The sequence below is a fragment of the Hippocampus bargibanti genome, linkage group LG05 (genome assembly GCF_051943395.1).
Source record: "Hippocampus bargibanti isolate YZ-2025 linkage group LG05, ASM5194339v1, whole genome shotgun sequence".
NCBI classification, from domain to species: Eukaryota; Metazoa; Chordata; class Actinopteri; order Syngnathiformes; family Syngnathidae; genus Hippocampus; species Hippocampus bargibanti.
Window position 1 is genome coordinate 12,515,001 of NC_142738.1, and position 9,829 is coordinate 12,524,829.

Genomic DNA, 9,829 nt, shown 5'->3' on the forward strand with positions numbered 1-9,829 from the left:
TTACTAACTCCTTCCCTTTGATCCATGGATTTGAAGATTCAAAAAAGTGTTTCTCTCCATGTGCACGTCGATGTGTGTGTTTTTATGAATATGTACCTTGAAGCACAATACGCGTGTGCGCGTTTGTGTGCATGTGTGTGTATAAATGTTGGCACACTGTTCTTCACCTTTCTCCCTTTGTCTGCTTCCCCTGTGACCAGACTCCGACAGTGGAATAATCCACAGTCATATGGGCTTCCTGGTATCAAAGACATACACTGTGTCAGAGAACGGTTATGGCTGCCTGTCTGGCCTCATACCGGCTCTGGAACTAATGGCTCTCTACGTGGCTGCTGCCATGCACGACTATGACCACCCCGGGCGGACCAACGCTTTCCTCGTGGCTACCAGCGCCCCACAGGTATAGTTTGAATGGTCTTGAACGTTGATGGACAGCAAGAGAAAGTCAGAGTATCTGTGGGGAATGCACCCTGAAGGACTGGAATAGAGAATGTCACTACTTAATACTGCACAGCAAAACTAATTGGAGACAATTTGCGCTGAATATCAAATAAATACAGTTAATGACTTTATTTACCCAATTTTTTTATGTAAAGCATCGAGTTGGAGAAATCTGCATGATGGAATAATTGCCTCACATTAACCTTTTCAGGGACAGCAGTTAGCACAGTGGACAACGTGTATTGTCATTTTACCGGTTATCATTATTGTTGCATGAAAGCGTTGAATTACTTCAAACTCCCTCTTGGCCAAGGTCAAACTTTTGCTACATTTATCATTTTAAACATTTATATTACATTCTTTTCAGATACTACTGCTTATATTTGCTAAAAATAAGGCTAAATGGTGTTTGAATTTGAATCATCAGCTGCCGTCATATGCAAACGGCAAATTTGCAAGCCGTACAAAATTCATTGTCCCCGACTTTTCTGCATATACGCTGTCCTTATTGACCAAATCATATTCTAAACAAGGAGATTAGACATTTTTTTCTACTAGAGAAATAATATTAATATTTTATGTCTATCTCCCCTCCTTTCCGCCACATAATCAATGAAATAATTTCTAATATATACAGTATACTAAATATACTTTAATTTAAAATAAATTTGACCAGTCTAGTATGTTTGTAAAAGTGCCATGGTTTTGTGTCTGTCCAGGCGGTGCTCTACAATGACCGTTCGGTTCTGGAAAACCACCACGCTGCCTCAGCCTGGAACCTCTTGTTGTCCCGACCGGAGTTCAACTTCCTCGTCAACTTGGACCACAGGGAGTTCAAGCGATTCCGTTTCCTGGTCATAGAGGCTATACTGGCCACAGATTTGAAGAAGCACTTTGATTTTCTTGCAGAGTTTAATGCTAAGGTATTTATGCGTTGGATGCTAACAATCAAAGAGCATTTTTCTGAGGATGGAGATATCACATATTGTATAATTTGCTTGCCAGTCCACTGCTGGCATACACTCATTCAAATGATGGATGATTTAGAATGTAATAGACATGTTTTCAGTATGGAGCTGGGGTAAAAAAAGCCATGAAGCACAGGGAGCGCATGCACACTCGACACAGGAAGACCAGAATTAAGATTGAAACTCTGTCTTAACTAAGTGGCCAACATGCTCACTATTTTATTTCTGCCAAATTGTAGCTCTATAAATTGCTGAATGATGAAGACACACACACACACACACACACACACACACACACACACACACACACACGCACACGCACACGCACACACATACACACACAGATGCAATATTGCAATCTTGATAGCTCATATGTCAAAGTTGTGTTTGATGGGACAGCTCCACATTATATAAGATCGTATAGCCTCTTTCAATGTATGCATGACATGGACTGGATTCAGGTTTCTTACAGTGTGCACAGTATGACATGATGTCAGCTCTTCGTAGGTCTGATGCCTTTGCATTTGCAGTCAAACCTGCATTTGTCCACTTCCATTTCAGTGATAAATTATCTGGTGTGAATTATTTGGTGTACGTTTACTTATGTGCCCCGCATTCATGTTTGAAGGATGTCATTGTGTTGCCAATTTACCCAGTGGAATGTTCAACTGGATGATACCGAGACAAAACAAGGGGCAATCATAAAATGTACTGAATGTGTAGGGTTAAAAATAAAGCGAGTAACAGAGACACCATTTTAATCAGTCACCTTATTTATTTTTGTATTGATTTCTTAGGTGGGGGATGATCCATCTTCAGGCATCGATTGGTCCAATGAAAATGACAGGTTGCTGGTGTGCCAGATGTGCATAAAGCTGGCTGACATCAACGGGCCACTAAAGTGTAAGGACCTCCATCTCCAGTGGACAGAGGGCATTGTCAATGAGTTCTATGAACAGGTCGGAGACCTCCCCTTGAGCAGCGCTGCATATGTCTTGCCACAACCTTGTGCTAATGAAGGTCATACTGCGTGTAGGGTGATGAAGAGGCCAATCTGGGTCTCCCCATCAGCCCCTTCATGGACCGAGCTGCACCACAGTTGGCCAAACTCCAAGAGTCATTCATCACACACATCGTGGGACCCTTGTGCAATTCTTTCAACTCGGCTTGCCTCATGCCGGGACGATGGGTGGAACCCAAGACAGATGCAGAGGAGCCCGAAAGCACAGAGAACGTGGAGGAGGAGGAAGACACGGCAGAGGAAGACACATCCACTGGCTCAGAGTCATCACGTAAGACAGTGTGATCTTGCTGCAATTTTAACTCATTCACTGCCATTCACAAATTTATTAGCGGATTGAAAATATGACATAGAGCGCCATTCCCAAATTTATTCGGGTTTTGTTTTTTGATGCTTTGGTGCCAATACAGCGCTGGCCATGGCCTCTGGCAATGCTTTTTCTTTTCCACAAGGTGTTAGCATTTCCCTTCTTTCCATGTTAGTGCTTTGTTCCAGCTTCAGCTGTTGTGAAAGCACTATATTAACCAATATGTATGTATTTTGGACAGCCACCCTCATTTCAAGCTTATATAACTCCAGACTCAAAAAATTCAGGAATTAAAACTTTTTTCATTGACTCTCGGATGAAAGAAGGGAGTCTAAGGTTTCTAACGCTGTACTGAATGTTTATGTAGTCCTAAAACTCAATATTATGTGGGTCCTAGAATTCAGCACTGGAGTGAACACATTTTTGCACGTCTGGCAGTGAATGAGTTAAAGGCCAAGTGTGAAGTAAACTTTGTCAAACCCTTTCAATAATACATAAGGCTAAAACTGTTTCCCATTTACTGCTCTTTGCCATTCATTCTTGAGTCATTGGCCGAAATGCCTTACGCGATATGGCGGTATTTGTACTGTTTCCTTAGAGAGCCTTAAATTGACCTCACATTTGCGGATTTTTTACACATCAGGATCTCTCTTCGGGATGACTTTGTCGAATTTGAATCGAGTACAAATTATTTTTTAATGCTTCATTGAATGAATTTTCATTTGAAACCATATTTTCCACACTATAAGATGCACCGCACCCAAAAGCCTCCATTTCTTCATAAAGTTGACCCCGCGTCTTATAAATCCGATGCACCTTATAAGTGAAGTAATATTGAGCCACAACAATTGTCAGATAGCTGATTTGTAGTTAATTTATAAAGTTTGGTTGACCTAGATCAAATGAGACAAAAACCTTTAGAGAAATATGTACCATTGTGACGTAAAAATAAATGTTCATTTGAGATGTTGACATCTCTTGGACATCTACGATATAATTGGACCCAAAGTCGTAACAAATCATAAAAAAAGAAACTTGGATAATGCCATTGTGCAAGTCAATGAAATACTATGTTTTGACCAAGTACTACATGCACAATCTCCCAAACCCCCCAAACTTGCTAGAGGTCTCTGCTTTCTTTTGATTTTAAGCGTATTATGTGTGCTTGTAACATCACATGACATCTCAAAAGGGCCAAAAATGGTTCTTTAGTTATACATTATTCAATCGATACTTAATGATTTCATTTAAACTGAGGTTAGATGCTTACCATGTGGCCGTCCCACCAGTGTTTTGAATTTAATCAGTTATGTTTTGGTTTGTTTGTTCTAGAGAAAGCAGCCAAAAAGAGGAGGAAAGTGTTCTGTCAGATCACCCATCACCTGCTGGAGAACCACGAAATGTGGAAGAAAGTGATCGCAGAGGAGGAGCAGAAGCAGGGCCAAGGAGCAGAGGCGGCCCATGCGAACAGTGTAGCGGAGCCTATTTTGGCGACTCATGAAGAAGAAGAAGAACCTGGCAGCAGAGAGGAGCTGGTTGAAGGGGAGGATCCCGAGGAAGGAGTAGAGGAGGCCGAATGGCCTGCGTCGCAGCAGGAAGTGGACGAAAATCCACAGTGAACGCGACCGCCATCTTCTGTCAGGATTAAGACAAGTGTTTCTCTTTTTTTTTCCTTCTATGTACTGAATCCGTTTTTTGTTGTTTTTTTTTTATTTTTGCCAACACATCACTTTAGACACAACACTGTAGATTGGGAAATGTGTGCCTAAGAATAAAAAAAGAAAAAGAAAAACACAGGGTGGGAAATTTTGTGCTTTACACGTTTTATCTAAATATTTGAGTTCACCAAACATTTTAAAGGAGCTTTCCGTCTTGCAATACGAGATTATGCATGTCCTTTGGAATACAGACTCTTTTCTTACCGTCAAGAGAAGAGGCAGACTGGCTACACAGACCTCAACCGCAGTGTGCTATCACGGGATTGATGAAATTTGCTGCCAATTTATACAGGATTATTTTCTGAACGCACCCGTCCCAGTTGTACATTGGATTGGCTTCAATTTCAGTCGGGGTTTTTGTGAGTGGAGGTCACAAATGGGTCATAATATAATTGCTGGGGTCTAATAGAAGTCAAATCAAATGAGGAGCATTGCTATAACTGTCATTACATCAACCGCGTCCATCATGAATCACTCGCACAATAAATATTTATAAATGTCATACTTTACATTTTATGTACTGTATAGCCATTTTTTCTTTCTGAAGTGCAAATGCTTCACCCTCATCACACTCTGTAAGGTTGTCTCCAAGTGAACAATTCCCCCGCCTGAAAAGATGAATACCATTCTCCTCTGCATTGGCATTATCCAAAATATCAAACACGGGAAATGTTTTTCGGAACAGATTTTGCACATTCTCAAGACAAGATACCCAACATTCTAAATACATTTGTAATAAAAGAGTAGTCAGTCCAAACCCATAAGATGAGGTTGGGAGATTATAAAGGTAATATTTCATCAACGGCCCATTTTTTTTTTTCTTTTCCATTTTTACTTTATGACTCCGAAATTTGTATTCTCTGTGTATAATCAATTCCTCCATATGTGAACCTTTAACCCTCAGGAAACCTTCAATTGTTGAGATAAAAAAAATAAAATAAAAAATAAAAAAATCTATTGACAGTAACAGCGTGCTGCGACATTATTGCTAGCTATTTTAAATGATGTCCAGAAACACACTAATGAAGCACAGGAACAATGAAATCAGGGAGCAAAGTTCAAGTTGAGTAAACTCTTCCGGATTGAAAAAAAACATATGTACTGTAGATTCACTCTTCAGGAACCCCCCCCCCCCCCCAGACCCAACACCCCACCAAATGAATACGGTAAATAAAAAGTTGGGTGATTTATGCTACATACAAATTAAGTTAATCTTGTGAAGTAAGATTTCGTTTTTTGAGGAGTAACCATGGACACTCATCACTGCTCTCATACACTGTAAGAAAAAAAAAGTTGCTGACTACCTTTATGGATGCAATGGCTTAATACCAACAAGGCTACACCTATGATGTCACCTGAAATAGGTTCATAACAGGATCCTTACAAGAGGTGCAGGGTTCGATTCCTGGTTCAGCTTTGCTATGCGTCTCCCCGTGCCTGCATGGGTTTTCTCCGGATCCTTCGGTTTCCCCCAACATTCCAAAACCATGCATGGCAGGTTAATAGAACTTAACGAGTTTGTCAAATCTCCCAGAGTGACGCGCAGATGTCTCGCAGAGCTTGACCGTGGCGTGGAGTCGAGCAAGTCGTGCTGTGAAACTCCGTCCGATGCTGAGCAGGTCTCTGGGAGTTGCGTGTGCGTCTGCGTCTGAGATATTCTCCGCTGCTGTCCCGCGACGGCTGCTCTTTTATACTGTCCAAGCGTGGGAAAAGTGTCACTCTGAGATTCCCATCAAAGCCGCGGTGTGCACCTGTGCCGACACAAACTCAGTAATTGTCCAGAAGTGTTTTTGTGAGCATGCTTGCCCTGCGATTGGCTGGCAACGAGTTCAGGGTGCACCCTGCATACTGCCTGAAGATATCTGGGATGTGCCCCGTAACCCTTATGTGCCAAGCGGACTACAAACTGGATGGTGGTTGAATTATTTCAGACCATTTGGCATCAAAAAGTTCAGCATGCATTTCAATGAAACATGTCCAAATAGTTCCTTTTTTTCTAACAGTGTATGAGTATGATGCGATTTCCAATTACCGATAAAATTACATTTTTAAAAATGAATATATTTATTAAAAAAATCATCACAAATTATAAATGAAAAATAAACACGGCGACAAAACTGATTTCAAACTGAAAATGTCCCAAATGTCATCACATCACACTTTGTCAGATTAAGAAGGAAAATAAACATGAAAATAAAGTTAAATCTGCGTCATGAAGTGAATGGTCTAATGATGAGAGAAATGTCTTATACCGCTGCTTGGTATTATTAGCAAGACCCAAATCTGGGATGTATGATTGTTCCTTCATATTCAAATCGACAGGCATATTGCTGCCTCCATTCCATTTCAAAGTATGGGTGCCTCCAATGCGAAGGATGCTGTGGAATTCGAGAAGGGATTTGACTGCCTTGTGAATGTATATTATCTGGAACTTAAGGAGGGTTCATTCATGTAAATGTCAAATTGCAAACCTTGTTTCTATGTCCAATGCTGTCCTGTGTTTGCTGTACGGCAAAGCAGTAAACTTAGTAAATGTTGGTAAGGTGATGCATTCAGTTACTTCCTCTGAGTTAACTCAGACGAAATAGTTGCTCTCCAAAGAGCCTGTGTGCACACCGTTTTCCTCCTTGTGCTTCCACTTTGACCTAGAAACTGCTTTATAGCCAAGTACAACAACATTCATCCAACATAAGCGGAATTGCTAATTATTTTCATATAGCAGATCAATTATTAGGACACATTAATTTGTCCATGCAGGATTTTTGAACAAATAAGATTTTCCCTGACAGGTTGATGCTCCATTTTGTACAATACGAATATAAGCTGTACAGAAAAGACATTTTAAAGCAATTTAAGAAAAACCTTCTTGAAATGCATTATTTATTTTTACCGTTTTGTAATTTAGACACTATACTGTGGCTTCAATATTGCCAGACTTACTGGAAGTGCCTATTGGTATGTATCATACATGAATATATTAGAAATTGTCACAAAATGATTTAAGTTGATGATTGTAATCTAAATACATTCAATTATAAGACACGAGTTTTGTGTTTTCCCTGTCATTTGTCTTTACTGGTGGGGGCAACTGTACAAAATCCACAAGGTTTTTGCAATGAGCATGTAAACTTATACAAAGTACTTTCTCACAAGTAGAAAAATACATCAGCGGTGATTTAATATGATGTCGCACATTCTCAATACCAAATACTGTATTTTAAGTCCTCAACAGGATGCTTGTTTGCCACCCAGGACAGTAAAGGATGCTCAGTGCAGTCAGGTTTTTTTTCAAAGCTAAAGGAACTGTGATCCGACACTATAATAAATTATGATCACCTCTCCATTCTTAAAAATGGGCAATGCCAGAATCGATTTTAAAAAGCAAGGATTTTGATAAGTTTTTATGAAAATGTTTAGGATCTGTATCTTTTAATGTTATTGTTTTTCTTCTTGTTACTACTACTACTACTACTACTCTAAAAACTATTAATAATAATAATAATAATAATAATAATAATAATAATAATAATAATAATAATAATAATAATAATAATAATAATAATAATAAAAATCATTATCATCATCATCATCTAATATTTTGGTCATACAATTTTGGTAAAACAAATAGTCAGTTCCAAAAGAAAAAAAACACGCAGGAGAAGAAAAGGGGGGCCACTACAAGAAGAAACCATTAAGAAAATAAGAGTCCTTCAAAATGGAATGCGATCTTAAGTACGATATTGTGGTTGCGTTCCCTTTCGGCTTGGTTTTCCATCACTGCAAATGTTTCTTGGCATCAACTGATCACGTCTTTGCTTTGGTTTTTCATTTCCCTATGCATAATAACTATGCATAATCATATTTGGAAATGGAGAAATACATAAAATGTATCATTCATAATCAGTGACGTGCGGTGAGATTCATGGCTGGTGAGGCTCTGACGTCATCACAGTCAGATTGACAAACATGAACTCAACAGAGTAGCTTATTCACCATTTGATTGGCAACAGTTAACGTGTTTTGTTTAAAATGTCATGGCAGCATTCTTTATATACTGTATACAAACTATCATAGAAAAAAAGAATTAAAAAAAACTTTACTATCGTGTTACCTTTACTTATACATGTAAATGAAGTCCAAGTCCCTCTGTCTCAATGGAGATCACTGCCAGTGAAGAAAGTCGTCCTTGATCAGTCCTGTTCCGACTGTATGTTTTTAATCTTTTGTGTTGAGAATGAGCGCTCCACTGATGCTGTAGTAGCTGGAACAGTGAGCACGAGCTGGAGAAAAAAAAAAAGCTGAGAAGCTGTCCAGGATATTTACATTCATCCGTCACCGTTTGTGAGCTATACAGTCCGGTGTTGGTCTTCCTTTAAGTATCATCTCCTGCTTCGATTGAAAGTCCAATTTCGAAAATTATTTCAATTTAGATATGTAATCCACCATTCTGAAAATAAGGCCAAGCAACATGAAAAAATGACTGGATGGTTGGACTTAACTTGCTAACTGTTTACTGTAGCTTGCTGTCACTAATTCTATTATTCTGCAGTCGAGGAGTCGCAAGAAGAATCTATAATCACCAGCGCCCCCTGTCATGAGGCAGGAGAACTGTGTGCCTCACCTATGCACACAGTTTTGATAAAATAAAATAAACATTGTAGTAGATTGTTTATAATGTACAGTGACTGTACATGATATGCACCAGCAGATAAATGGACCACTGTACGACTGAAGCTTACACAGACGTATTGTAGTAGATTGTTTATAATGTACAGTGACTGTACATCATATGCACCAGCTAAACTGTAGAAATTTAGTTCATATACTCAAAGTCTTTGAACACTTTAATAGCCATATGCAGAGGGACAGCAATGCGGTCTCACTGCAGAGCAATCCAGTACAGTTAGCATAGTGATTGCGCAATCCATGGTGAGGCTCAGCCGGCTGCTGCCTCACCGCTCGTCTCCACTTCTCCAGTATTTGAACAGTAAATGTGAAAATTCAGCAATTTTGAAAAAAAATCCAAACATGGTGAAGTTAAATAGAAATGAACGTTAAAGTACAAATCACTAAATAAATATAACTGTTTCATTTATTTTGTCCTTTGATATTTCCATGATGACAGGTGAGGCACAGCCTCACCTGCCTGCCCTGACTGCACGTCAGTGTTCGTAATAGCAAATATGACAAGTATTGTATATGACTTAAAATATGTTTATTTTATTTTTTATGTTAAATAAGGCAAGTGAAATAAATCCTATTTTTTACTGTAAAGATAGGGTAAAACTACCCCAAGTCAAAAAAAATGGTAATGCTATGGAGTTTGTAGCAATACACATTGATCAGTTTAAACGGCTATTTGGTTGTGTTCGTC

The 9,829-nt window shown here is 39.1% G+C and overlaps 1 protein-coding gene across 2 annotated transcripts in view; it reads left to right on the forward strand.

Moving 5' to 3' along the window:
- LOC148897968 (cGMP-inhibited 3',5'-cyclic phosphodiesterase 3A-like) overlaps positions 1 to 5,412 on the forward strand; it is a 100,958-nt gene extending 95,546 nt beyond the window's left edge. For both annotated transcript variants that reach the window (XM_088996632.1, XM_088996631.1), the window contains exons 10-14: positions 201 to 400; positions 1,161 to 1,364; positions 2,207 to 2,368; positions 2,446 to 2,701; positions 4,070 to 5,412. In XM_088996632.1, the coding sequence (XP_088852758.1) occupies positions 201 to 400; positions 1,161 to 1,364; positions 2,207 to 2,368; positions 2,446 to 2,701; positions 4,070 to 4,356 (1,109 nt within the window). In that variant the 3' untranslated portion in view covers positions 4,357 to 5,412. The remainder of the gene's footprint in view (positions 1 to 200; positions 401 to 1,160; positions 1,365 to 2,206; positions 2,369 to 2,445; positions 2,702 to 4,069) is intronic.
- The last annotated feature ends 4,417 nt before the right edge of the window (positions 5,413 to 9,829 follow it).